General features: G+C 40.6%; 1 protein-coding gene across 1 annotated transcript in view; it reads right to left on the bottom strand.

The window, feature by feature from the left end:
* The window catches only part of gabra3 (gamma-aminobutyric acid type A receptor subunit alpha3), a 143,658-nt gene that overhangs the window by 86,693 nt on the left and 42,416 nt on the right, over positions 1 to 14,549 (bottom strand). The window contains exon 3 of the mRNA XM_083771657.1: positions 1,367 to 1,473. Coding sequence (XP_083627783.1) covers positions 1,367 to 1,452 — 86 coding nt within the window. The 5' untranslated portion in view covers positions 1,453 to 1,473. The remainder of the gene's footprint in view (positions 1 to 1,366; positions 1,474 to 14,549) is intronic.

The following is a 14,549-nucleotide window of genomic DNA, read 5'->3' as shown; positions in this document are numbered from 1 at the left end:
GAGCATAGGGACTGAGGGAACATATTGGGGCTACGTTACTACTGTTTTGTTTATTTTTTATGATGATCATGACGGATCAGGCAGATGAGACGGGCAGATAAAACGATGCAAAGTCATAATTTATCCATCTATGTACGTGTCTGTCACTGTGTATTGTTCCTACTCGGCTAGCCGAGTTCGCCGAGGGACGAGGGATGTTGCCGTTTTCCTCCGAGGTGGAAAGACTGGTGTGAGGCGAGGTTAGTGTTGCTGTGCCCCTCCAGTAACACAACAGCACATATTTGCATTGTTCCATCTGACCGATGATCAACATCATAAAAAAATAACCGTCCACCGTCCCTCGCCAAGTTCGCCGAGGGACGATACAATCCGTGATAGTTTTTCTTGTTCGAGTATGCAGAAGGAAAGGAGACATGAATCTGACCGACCATTGGAGCCGGAACATGTCGGAACATGACACAAGACGCCCTCCCCTCCCCTGAAACAAACAGGAGGGGAGGCCCCTGAAAGCAGGTGAGGGGGAGGAGGAAGAAACAGGAGGAGAGCCGATCGGATGTTATGCAGTGTGATTCTGTTGACTGGAGTTGTACGCTCGCATGGGCGCCGCCATTACGTTTACGGATACTATTCTACATGCGCCCCTCCCGTCCTAGGGAGGGGGAGAGGCTTTTTTATTTTTATCAAGTGTTGTGGGATGAATCGGGGCTGCTTGATCTATTGTCCGGGTGTGTACAAGGCGATTGAAAGTAATCAATAAAAACATGCGCTAAACGTAGATCTACGTGTCCCGCATCAAACCGTTGGGATTCGAACCACGTAGAAAACCGATTCCCGCAATCAATGCGTTAAAACGTTTCAAAAATATTCAAAATTGCTAATTTTGCGATGCATTGTGAGCTTCAAATAGTCAATGTAGGGTTAAATTGGTTAAACTGATTTTGATGCTATATTAACAAATTTAGCTGGGGACCCCTGGAACCCCCTTCAAGGAACCCTGGGGGTCCCCGGATCCCACTTTGAGAACCACTGACCTACAGTACAGCCTATCTGATAGACTAGAAAGGTAGCAGTTTTCTGATGTTTGCAGGAGTTGAGTTGAGAAACGCTGAACCAGAATTATGCTACAATCTATTTCAAATGACTCAAGAATTTAGCCTTTCTTTTCTTTTATTCCATTGTTCCACTGCGAGCAAATAAATGAAAAAAATAATAAATAAATAAAAATACACACAAAACAAGAACTTCAAGGATAAATAGCACAGAAGGAGGACGATGAATCAGAGAAGGGAGGGAATATGCCACGAAACAGAAAAAGAAAGAATGAGAGATAGAGAGCAAAAGAGATAAATGAGATTAATCATTATACCTGGCTTGAGGAATAAGGTTGAGGAGCAGAAGGGAAATCCACATGTAAGAGTTGAAAGACGTACATTTCTCCGGAGTGGCGGCCATATCAGTTTAGTCACAGGAACCCTGTGTAAACAAGAGAGTTGAAGGGAAGAGAGCTTGTGATTTATTCATTTTTCTTTACGTTAAGGGAGAAAAGATCGCTTTAAGGCAATTCTATAAACTCCAGGCAAGATTCATTTATCAAACAATTTAAGGTATAACCCATGTTGTATTTTGACAGTAATCATCCTGATTTAACTGTACATTGTTAACATTACAATTACAGTGATATGTAATACAATATACATTGTTGGACAGCAGACTGTATGTGTGGGAACCCCCTGTGTGAAAGTCGCCAGTGCCCTCCCTACTAACCTATAAGACGCCTTATCAGTCAACGTCACACTGATAAGCACCAGCATGCGCGCGCAGGTCGGCAGCACATGAACCCCACCTCTCATAAGATGCAATGGATAATACATTATGAGTAATAGTACAGTTACTGTAGCCAAGGATCTCTCAGAATAGCCTGAGCCTGGTCACATGGGAGGTAGAAGGAAGCTATGCTAGTCTACCTGTGTAGATAGATTATTTCTGAAGGCTGAGGTCCTCGAAGTAACCTTGGGCCCTGCATGGGATTGAGAACCCCTTATGCTTGGTGCTACGTGTCTAGAGTTACTCTCTTGCTTTCTCTTACTACGCTCTGATTCTCACAGTTATAGGCTAGACCTTATACTTGGTGTGACATCACTGCTGTGGCGTCACGCTGCTATCTGTTGTCGTGGCAACAGTTACAGTACTACTACAAGTCTGACAAGTTCTTATTAGGTCCTCTGTTACTTACTGTATGTTTTCTAATGTATTGTAACTATTATTGCTGATCTTAGAGCACTGGACAATAATGACATGTGCGGGCATCCACTACTTGATGTGAAGGACCGCGACCTCTAGTCATTTACAATTCATTCAGTCATAACAGACACTCATCCAGAGCGACTTACAAAGTAGAAGGTCAGAGTAGGCAACATACAATAAAACCAGGTCAACGAACATAGAAAGTGGTCGAGTAGTATTAATGGTCATGTTCGCTTTGGATATCGCCCAGAATGCTCACACGCAGCACATATTGAATATTTAAGTTATCAATCGCGTCTGTGCTCGAATGTCCTGCGTGTTATTCGCACAAACTGCTTAGCTGAAACAACATGAGAATTCACATCTCATGGTTGTGGTAACGAATCAACGTTGGGTCGTACATTATCGGGTTGTCATACACAATCAGATGGATCGCTGCTGACTGGCGAGAGTGAACACGTCCTTATTACAGTTGGTTGGTGCCACAAAACAGAGACCCAGGTTTTATTCTCAGGCACGGGAGAGTGAAGAGGGGGCACAACGCTGACAGTCAGTTGGATATCTCTAGATATAGATAATATGCTTGATTAAGCATTATTGTTTTCATTTTTTGATATATATTTTGAACAATTCCTGGCAAGGAGACAAATAAATCTGCATAATTGAAATATTTTGTTTGTCATTTCTGTACACCTAGACCTCATCCAAACAAACTATTATACTGCCAGTACAGCTCAAAAAACGCTTTGTGTAGACAGGCCCCTGAGGAGACAAAGAAAACAAGTACTGTCAGAGCTCTTTGACACATATATTAAAGATGGAATGCCGTGGTTTTTTTCCACCCTAAAACATGATCATCAGGTCTGATTGTTATATAAGGAGGTATAATTCTTTCAAAAAAGTGTACAGTATTTGTTAAAATGTTGTTTTTATGTGGGCAGTTTGGGCACGCCCACCAGTTCATTAATAAACCTCTGAAATAATTCATGATCGCGTCAATTGTAATATTCCACTCACAAATTTATATAGATCAATTTAGAGAAAATGCTTTAGTAATTAATTAGCTTGCTAAAGGCTCACAGGCCTCATTTGTATGAAACAAGTCCCTTTACCCAAATTAAAACTAAAATACTGCTTAGGCACACAAACAACAGGGTTTGTACTTAACAACAACTGCAAGCTAAAAGATGTAGAAAACATCAATGAGATGTTTCTCTGTACCACTAAAATGTGGGGTCCCTTAAGGGGGCATTTTAGGTAACCTCTGTTCCTTTTTGCTGATGATTCAGCTCTCCAAGTCTCTCATCATGATAAATTAGAGGTAGAAAAATTACTTAATGCAGAAATATGCAGAAAGATAACAAGTTGTGTCTCCATTTTAGCAAAACAGAGTTGATACAAAACTAAAGAAGGCTCCAGGGTTACAAGTGTTTAGATTAGATTTTGAAGTTACAGCCAACAGTAACTTTAATACTGCCTGCATTACTCAATACACTATCTGGAGAGAAAATGGCCATACAAAGTTATCTCAAAGTCAAATCAAAAAGTAAACTTTCTTGTTAATGTCCACTCTAAAGTGCGATTGATCTACTTTAGTAGAAGTGCGATTGTATTATTGTCAGAGGCAACTAGTCATCACGATTTCCTCAATGGCTGACCTTGATAAAAGGCCAGCCAATAAGAGCTTGCGAATGGCATCTCTCAGAAATTTACCGATTGATTGAAGTCATTACTAAACACATGTATCACAGTAGTGTTTAGTCATAATGCTATGCTAGCCATGTTTGATGGATATGGGACGTTTTATGGACTTTATTTGAAACACTGTCCAATTCACATTTGTAATTTCCATATCTGGTATAGAACGGACATGGAAATGGATTTTTGTGTTCATGTATGTGTTAATGAGTGTTAATGAACGGATAAAGTAAGGGGGATCTAAACCTGGACCGAACGGTAAACAGAACACTCACCGAGAACACCCCTCCACCATCTGACGACGTTGTCAGCAATAACCTAGTTAATTATTAGATCATTAGAAAATCTGTGCTTAGGTCAAGATTATACTACGTGAAAATGAATAGCTTAGGGACAGGTTGGTTTTTTTAAAGTGTACCCCTGGAGAACATGTATGTACCCTGGTATAAAATGCCTTGACCCTCCATCTGACTGGGAAGAAAAATCAATGACCTTCCCCAAGTGATAAAAGAAAAAAAGATGAATCCTCCCTAGGGGTGTCAATCACCACTGTTGAGACGCTTCTCTCTCTCTCTCTCTCTCTCTCTCTCTTTCTCTGGTCACTCACACTCGCAGTGTGTTGATGGCCTGTTAACGACCGTCATGGTCTCATTGATTGACTGAGGTAAGCAAGCAACATTATGCATCCCGGTTTTTGTACGGAAAGGAAAGGGGGGGGGGGGGGGATTTCAGAGTAAAAGCTGCCGTATCTGCACGGCACCCCGAGCCCCGAGTGTAGTTGACAGTACTTTTCAAGGGGTTTCGCTTACTGTGAGCTGATATAAAGGCCTATGACTGTCATTTCTTCTGTTTTTTTTCCAAAATGGAAATCATTCCAAGCTTAAGCAGAAAAGTAAAATGTCCAGTGCTCATACCCAGAACCTTTGTGAAATAAGTCCCTATGCCACACTGCCATCACCAATACAGTCACAGACCTACAGTATGTCATCAAAACTGACACAAGACCTATACATTAAACATAGACAATCCCACCTAATTACCCACAAATTCAACTGAACTGTGAAAACATTTGTATAAATACACAATGATATAGTTACATAATACTAGCAAGCTTGTGTGAGTGTGCGTGCCTGCGCGTCTACACATGCTCCATGTGCGTACACCCACGGGTCCTTGTGTATTCATGAGTGCTGCAGCTCACCAGACTGCAGCAAGCTCTTAGCTTTTGAAGCAGCACTCTAGACAAAGTACTACTGCTTTATTTGACCAGCAAACCCCAGGTTAATACAGAATTGAATGCGCTGGAGTAAGGCCATTATAAAGTGAAATGTTACCAATTGTCCTTTTATACTGGTTGTCAGAGCATTTGTATCCTACATACCAATTGCCAGTAATTATTACAAGTAATTTAACATCCTGTTTTAAGGGGTACCTAAACAAATTAAAACAGTTACAAATCTACATACAATTACTGGAGGCAGTCTAGGAATTTGAGGAGCATTAGGAAAAGCCAGCTCCTAAATGCCTGCAAATCACTTCTGGACAGCAGTTTCATGGCCAGCAGAGCGGGCAGGCAGATAGCAGCTGTGTCATGGTTAACAGGATCTCATTTTGTATTGTTGGACCATGCTCCTATTTTGCCATCACACAGAACAAAGGCCAACGTCTTCAAAAGGAGCTGATGTTCTCTGCTGAATGTGTGAAAAGAATATGTACAATATAGACTATGTCTTTTGTATTGTTCTGTAAGGTCATGTTGAGTGACAGCGACTGTAAGAACTGTACTAAACTATCAGTGACTTACAAATAAATAACTAACTATAGTAAATAATCGGTTATTTATAACCACTTGAATGCTAGTATCCCTATTCTGGGGAGAGCATTCCCCGAAAATAGCAGAGCTACAAGCTCACAATGCATGTTGTGAGGTGAACATGTCCACTTACCATGCACATTTTAGAATAAGCCTAAATGTATAAAACCTATTGCCTTAATATTGCATAATGTGCAGTAATTTGTATTCTGCTTAAAGGTCTTGTTTCCTATTTATTCAAATTAAGTATGGCACGTTTATAACTTCAAATCAGTGAAATCGAGACCCGTCATTCTCAGGTAATTAAATGTTGCAAAATATAATTTCAGGAGGCATACATTTTAAACAAACTAAAAAATACAATCTGGAAGGAACCTATCCAAAAATAAAAAATAAAGACACAGACAAAGCACTTTATGTCATCGGCTCATCGAATTAAGCATTAAACATATTTTTCTTCCCCCTAATATGATTAAAAGACAATCAATCATCACTGTCAAACGTACTTCAAATGTATGCATGAAAAAGACTTGTAAATTGGATATGACTGGTAATGATTGGACCCTTAGTAGATTGGAGAACAAATGTTTAAGCTATCTCACTTTCTCTGCATTTTTCTTTTATTATTGGCTCTTTATTATGCTGAATTCTGGATCGTTAGCCATTAGATATTTTATATCACCCATAAAAAGCAGCATGAGGCCCTTTGGAGAGCCAGAGGTGACATTTCACTGGCCTATAATGCCCGTCTGCAAATCGCAAACTAATTTCCTGACATATACTGTTGCCTATTCAAATGGGCACCACTGACATGGATGTTATCACATTTGTGTCATCTCTAAAGGCTGCAAATTCACAGGCTAAATTTATCTTTGGTAAAAACAAACAGTCTGCGTCATCGCCTTGAGGTTAGGTCATAACTCCATTGACAATGATTATCGTTTGGAGCAGTTAAGACTTAACGGATTGAGTTTGCCTGCAAGAGACGGATCGTAGTGCAAACCAATCACGTCATGAACTCAAGTGAAGGAAATGAACAGCAGTCATTTGCTCAGTGGACTCGAAGCACTGTAAAAAGACAGCATATATTATCTCTCTCCATTAGTCAGTCAGACTCATGTAATGTCATATTGTCTTCTGTAAGGCGTTCATTCAATTTCTAAGGGTTCAGTGTGTGAATTTTGATTTGGTTCTATTTAACATGTGTCCATTGCACTTAAAATGGTTGCACTAAAAAGTGCCCAAAAGGCAAGAGTACAGTACTCAGCAAATGTGCTCTTGTAGGGTTGACTGCTCATCTACAAAATATCAAAACATGTCTGGCTCAAAAAAAGAAAAAGAAAGAAACAACAGAATATTACCGCACTGGGAAAAAAGTACCAGCACCTGTCACCAATTCTGCACCTATAAAGTCAGCTATTTTTTTGTTCTCTGTGGAGCTACGGGAATCACATCTGAATCACAATGTAAAGTTGATGCAAACATGCAAAATCACCACCTCCTTTTCCAGAGGGCAACAGTTATCAGTGGTGTAAAACAACTAGGTATAATGTATATATATACTTCAGTATTTACAATTTTCTATCCCACTACATCTCAGAGGAAAGTACAGTATTGTACTTTTACTCAACTACAATTATATGAAAACTTACTAGTTACTTATTTTGATTATTATTACAAAAAATACTATTAATGAGACGTAGCTTGCAAGTCAGTTCAGGCAGACATACTCGAGGGGGTTCATGCCGTGCTCAAAGGCGCATACTATACTCAAGGGGTTAACATGCTGCATTACTTGTGGGCGTATAAGTGTGTGCAAGTCCCACACGTCATTCGCCGATGCGGCAGTCAGCTGACTAATTGGGCAGGCTACTTAAGCTCACTAGACTGCATGCTCTTCCTGACTTCCTCTGCTCATGGTTCCTGGTTGTATGCAAGGACTGTCTAAAGAGGACGGGACGCGGAGACCGTAAGGGCGCCGCCATGTTGCTCACATGGTGCTCCATGGAAGGAAAGAAACATGCGCAATGGGCTTTATGCAGCCATCACTTCCTCGTTCAGCTTCCTTGGTCTCAACTGCGCATGTTTCTTTCCTTCCATGGAGCACCATGTGAGCAACATGGCGGCGCCCTTACGGTCTTCGCTTCTTGTCCTCTTTAGACAGTCCTTGGTTGTATGTGATGTTTGCTCCCACCACCACCCCAGCACCACCGGTGGGCTCTGCTATTTATGCTCCCCATGGGGGGGGGGGGGGGGGGGGGTTATTGTATATCTATCTCCCTGCTCTTTATGTTTTATGTTGTTGCTTAATCGTGCCGAGCAGGGAGAAATCCAGCAGAGCCAAGTCAAATATCATATGCACACTTGTTACTCATTCTGTAATAAATATTGGTAAATCTATTCGTGAGTTGTCTGACTACCTTTAAAGGGACCTTTCACCGCTGGAAGCAACTGCAGTCACTCAATGTTAATAGTATTTGTAATCGTAGTAGATGACATTAGCACAATTTGAAATTTGCACTCCAGAAAGATAATGTAGTCTGGGTGTTTGACTAGGGTTTGACTGGATTGCTGAATTCCTACAATGACCATGATGCATTGGTGCACTGCCCCACCTTGTGGAGAGGGGGAGGGCTGTATTATTGAGACATCCAGGAAGGAAGTGAGACCAGTGCACTGTGAAATACTAAAATATCTAGGGCGGCAGTGGCTCAGGGGTAAAGTGACTGGATGCCAGTTCGAACCCAGGCTCCCCCAGAGTTAGTGTCAAAGTGTCCTTGAGCAAGACACTGAACCCCTAATTGCTCCTGATGTGCTGGTTGCTGCCTTGCATGGTTTCTGCCGCCATCGGTGTATGAATGTGTGTGTGTGTGTGTGTGTGTGTGTGTGTGTGTGTGTGTGTGTGTGTAAATATATGTAAAGCGCCTTAAATAAAGGTGCTATATAAATGCACCATTTGCCATTTATCTAAAAACCCCAGGGAACTGAGGGAAGTGTTCTAAATCTTCTAAAACGTCATTTAACCACTTCAGACCCATATTTCGGCAATTTGAAAATAGCAGATCTACAAGCCGAAGGGAATGGAGGAGCCTCATCAATAGCCTATAATCTTCAGGGAATTTAAAGGCCTAAGTAAGTAAGTAAGTAAGATCTACAAGCGCTGTTGCATTGTGATCTTGTAGATCGGCTATTTTCAAAAGATTTTTTCGAACTTCGAATTCTGAACAATGAGTACTATTACATACATAGTATAGGCTATTTTGATGCGATACTTTTGTAATTTTACTCAAGTACATTTTTAATACGGGAGTTCTAAAAGACTCCCTTCTCTGAATCACCTGATTGGAGACAAAATGATACGAATGAATGAAATCAATTCTATGGTCTTATGCCGTGAGAAATCATATTTATCACAGCGTTACAAATGACATGTTTCGGTGATGATTTGTTGATCAATAAAAGCCAGTAATCATGGACTCCCTAGCTGGCATGCAATCAGCTATTTGTCAATTCCAGATCTTGTGGGGTCATTCTGTCTGTAATTTATTATCCATAATATCTTCATCAATAATGGCCCAAAGTGAAAGAAAACTGAATTGTTTACTGCTCATGTTTTTAATTATTTCCCATAAATAATTTGTCAAGATCGAAATAATGAAAATTATCTGTTCCTCACGAATACACAATAACAATACAATGGCTCCTCCGCAAACACCCTCGCGTATTACAGCCACTGGTGCCACTTCATGTACAGAAGAGATCTTGACGTGTTGTTTTCATAATGCTGTACAAAGCCTTGGCTGTCTACTTTTTGTCCTCGTTCCACTGTTCAGAAGCACTGAAAGGTCACAAATAATACGACAGCTTTGACTTAAGGAACTGTACAATAAAGCAGCTTGAGTGTTCCCGACTGTGTAAATCAACGGAGAGAACACAAGGTGAGGGCACACGTGTTCCATAATATTTTATGGCCATTGTGCTTGGTGGCATTCAGTAAGGTTTCATACTTGTAGGTTTTAAAAGGTTCAGCTTTGGAAATGTTCTGTTTTTAATTTATCCAACTTTACTATCGACTGAAACAATGCAGAATATTATTTATAGCCTACCCTACATTGCAAGATTTACACATAACTTGCAAGATTTACACATTTGGTATTAATCACACTTAGTACCTACAGTACAATTATTTTAAAAAATTGTTCATTGTAATATGAACATGAAAATTATTGTTTAAAAAAGAAAAGAAGGAAAAAAAAGAAAATAAAGTACAAATACAGCCTAAATTGTGCTTGGTTGCAAGTAATATAAAGCCCTTGATACAGTACCTGGTTTAATGTTACAATTGAGAATGTAGATCCCATAAGGTGAAGTTAATTTTAGAGGACAAGCTAATTTATGAAGAAGTCTATGTGAAAGTTCACGGATGTCTGTGCTCATTTTGAATGTGAAAGCTAAAAGGGCAAAGAATAATCTTGTAAAGTATCATTATTAACAGTTTGACTGTTTTTTACGTTTAACACGCATTTTAATCAACCCCCTTTCACTGCCGAGATTGTTGTATTACCTTTAGAGCATACGCTGATTATTTGGGCTTTTAATCCGCGAAAATCCAGCGAAAAAAGGTCCCGTGGTTTGTTATGATCCGAGTGTCGCATCCACCACCCGGATGCACCCGGAAGACGCACACAAGACTCGTCTCAATGAGGCGTTGCACCCAATGCATTTCCATTGGCCTCAATTTCCCAGAAGCCCTAGCAGCCCACAGCATGTGACGATTTCCGGTTTTGTCATCACAGCGAAGGCATCCAGTCTCATACTCCGCGACGAAGACGGATTTTCTTTTGATTCATTACATTACGGCGGATTAAACACATAAAACAAAAGGCGGGTATGTCCGATACGGCAGCGACATTAACCTGGAGTAATCCATTCGCGGCACGGAAACTGTTAAGCAGACTTTTTCTAAATGCAGTGTTTCTAACTATTTGAATTCAAAGTCTGTGAAATATTCTGGAGGAAAACATACTATTATTGTCTGCTCCGGTAACTGACATCATGATTATTTTGCCCTCCTTTATCAAACGTGTGAGTCCTGCGCCTGTGCTTTGATGAAGTCGCTGCAAGCGGTCTATTACAGAAAATGTCACAAAATCGCATTTTCAGGGACCAAGCAAACTGTCACTTTCTTGATACAGATGATGAGTGGCTTTATGAGCCGGTTCTTTCACTATTGTTGATCCCAACAGTTCATCATCATCAGACAGATGACTTTGCTTTCAACAGACCGCTAGAGCAGTGATTCTCAACCTTTTTTGCTTGAAAAGCAGCCTGGACTACATTCGATAGCACTTGTAAAGACAACCGTAAACACGACCTTAGTGGACACTTTTTTATGATTGGCTGCCTCTAGGCTGCCTCTAAGGCAACGAGAGACTTACCCATAAAAACCCATAGTCTACTCTGGACACCGCAACATGAAGCCCTATTGGCTGCTGTGTAAGGGGTTATAACACCAGTGCAGAGTGACATTGGACCCTATTCATACCTCTACTCAGCATTCTGATGATAGCCGGATAGAAGCAGTTCAAAAATCTGATGGCCTTACACCCTCGATACTATGGTAGGCCTCCTTGCCTGGGCATGGTCGTAGTATGGGTGTGAACAGTTTGTGGCTGGGTGGTCTTTTGTGTCTTTTTCGTACAGCTCCTGGGGGGAGGAAAGCTCCCCTCTCATTAATGTCATTATGTACTCTGCTGGTCACACTACCCGCTGTATGTTATTCTGTACGTGTGTTTCTGTACCAGGCAGTGATACAGCTTGACACGATGATGTTGTAGACTTGTAGTACAGCCTGAGGATGCAGGGGCCCACTCCAAACCTGTTCAGGCGATGAAACCAGTATAGTTGCAGCTGAGCTTTTTTCCTCACATGCATGGTGTGTGTGTCCCACTTGAGCTCCTCCTCGGCAGTTTTCAAATAGTCTAAAATCTAAATACTGCAATAATGCAAGGTAAATAGAAACTACAGTTTTTGAATGATTGTAGTGGAGTAAAAGTAAAATATTTGCCTCTGAGATGTACTGTAGTATGAGTATAATTATCAAGTATAGAAAAGTTGGTTTACACACCGGCATTCCAAAGAACGCTATTCCGCCGCAACGCCATTCCAACACACTCATTACTATCCCTGTCCCTAACCCTAACCCTAACCCTAACCCTAACGCCATTCCAACACACTCATTACTATCCCTGTCCCTAACCCTAACCCTAACCCTAACCCTAACGCCATTCCAACACACTCATTACTATCCCTGTCCCTAACCCTAACCCTAACCCTAACGCCATTCCAACACACTCATTACTATCCCTGTCCCTAACCAATTCCAACACACTCATTACTATCCCTGTCCCTAACCCTAAATGCAAGCGGAAGCCACATACTGTAGTCGGAATGGCAGTGCGTCGGAATGCCACTCTGTCCCCGACAAAATGACACACCGTACTCAAGTCAAGTAAAAGTACTACAGTAATTGAGTTACTTGTACCAGATACTTTCCACCACTGGCTTCTACTCAACATATACTGCATCGCTGTACATAGATATGAATATAAGTGCCCCTGAACGTCTGGTAAATGCTGCAGTAGCTGTTAGTTTGTATAATTGTACGCAGTACTACTGTAACCGACTCATGAATTATTTTACCCTCAAGGCTAACAAACAGCTCTATCTCAAACACCATGGCTGCTTTAATGACCACACACACACACACACACACACACACACACACACACACACACACACACACACACACACTGACTTAAATTAATACCTGATGATAACTTCTGTTTTATTTTGTTTCATTTATTGACATGAATAATTCACTCCTTATTGTACGTCTGACCCTGATTATGCTGTCTTTAAATGCTGGAGTCAAACCTGCTGAAATTGTAGATCAGCTATTTGCAGGGCGCGACCGACCACACACTCTTTAGCTACAGAAGATGCAGCGTAGGACATCGATTTCTACACAAGGACATGAGGACAAATTCTTTCAATGCAAAATGCTGCGTTCAAGTACAGGAGAGTTCGGAAAATGCAATTCTCCTGAACTCTGCCTTCGGGTATGGCATGGAAAAAGTGCTTGTTGCACTTTGTTCTGTGGGATGTTATTTATTGTGATATTATCGGTTTCTTGTTTTGTGCCTGTTTGCAACGACGTTTTAATTTGTTGTGTTGCTACCTGTCTTGGCTGCAACTGGACTCTGGTAAAAGACATATTTTCATCTCAAAGGGACCTGGTTAAATAAAGCTTATAACAACAGAAAACTAGAGGAACAGAGACAGAGGGAGACTGTAAATTAGTAAACACCAGACAGCTTGACAACTAAAGCCTATCTTGACAAACACTAAATAAAACATCCCATAATAAAAAAAAGGGGGGGAAACAAATCTAAAACATCATCAGTCCCTCAGCTGTCAAACTGTAAATGAGAACGATCTATAATGCTTACTCACCTCAATGGGTCTATTCAAGCACAAAGCACAACCGGGTAATTTCTCCTGAGATATATTGCTGCATCTGCAATATCAGATACCATTTATCAAAATCTGCAAAGTAGACACTGAAATACTAATATGTATGCAGATAGAGATTCCCACAAAAATATATTGGCAATATGAACACTATCGACTTTTTCCCCCTTGTTTTTTAAGTAACTCATATGTGCCTCTTGATTGCACAGTGAAAACGCATAGTGGTCCAAAGCCACACACAGTAGAACATATTCAATGCTAAACATGGAATACCACTAGGATTCTAAACCTTCACTTGGAAATCTTAATCGATTGTGTAACGGCTTCGATCAATAGAACTAACATGGTAAGTTCCTGTCGGTATCACAACATATTTGTAAAGGTTGTAAAGAAAAAAAACATATATTTACATTAAAATTATTTTATATTAGTGTCATATTAACATTAATATGTTTTGCCAAGCCCACAGGTTGGGAATCGCTGCACTAAGAAGGCCCTCTCATCCGTTTCTTCCATGTATTCCATTAAGTTTAAAGGTCAGTCAATACTGTAGGGAAGAAGACTGACAATAACTGGGGGAAATAACTGCCTGCGATTCGTTTTAGTCAATAAATTAACTAGACAAATGTGCTCCTTGGCGCACAGGTCTCCACCAGGGCAGGTAGGTTATTGTGGGCCAGCAATGTTTCACGGAAATGTTCATGATATGAGGCATATTGTTCAAAACGGCCTCTCCTGCAAACTTTGGAAGCCAATCTTAGCCAAGCTTATTACTAGGCTATTCTGTGTGTGGCGTTCATGTGATCAATACACAGTATAGCCTACATTATTATAAATTAATACCACGACACAATGGAGCAGGATTTGTACTCAGCGACATTAAGGCATGATAGTTCCTTTAATCATTACGTGAAACTTTGGCTGAGTCTGAGGATTATTGCATATTTAATTTGCTGCGGTTTGCCTTCACACTGTCATCCGCAGCAATTGGAAACGCAGCAGGGGCGACCTTTATCAATGTGTTCCATTCATAAACTACCCAGGCGAAAAATAAATACATTTATTCCATACTTAACCCTTTTACTGCTGCCATTTATTGAGAAATTAGGACCTAATTCATGCCAGCATTTTTTTAATTTGAGCTCTTATTTTGAAAAGCCACATTTTGCCTCAACCGGAAGTGAGCTTATCCCTGCCAGCTTTACGTTGCCAAGACAACCTTTGTTTACATAATCGAATCAATGCCGGTACATATAGCACT

Source organism: Protomyctophum parallelum (assembly GCF_964188405.1).
Source record: "Protomyctophum parallelum genome assembly, chromosome: 1".
NCBI lineage: Eukaryota > Metazoa > Chordata > Actinopteri > Myctophiformes > Myctophidae > Protomyctophum > Protomyctophum parallelum.
The sequence above is the reverse complement of the archived record's forward strand: the minus strand, read 5'-3'. Positions and strand labels throughout refer to the sequence as shown.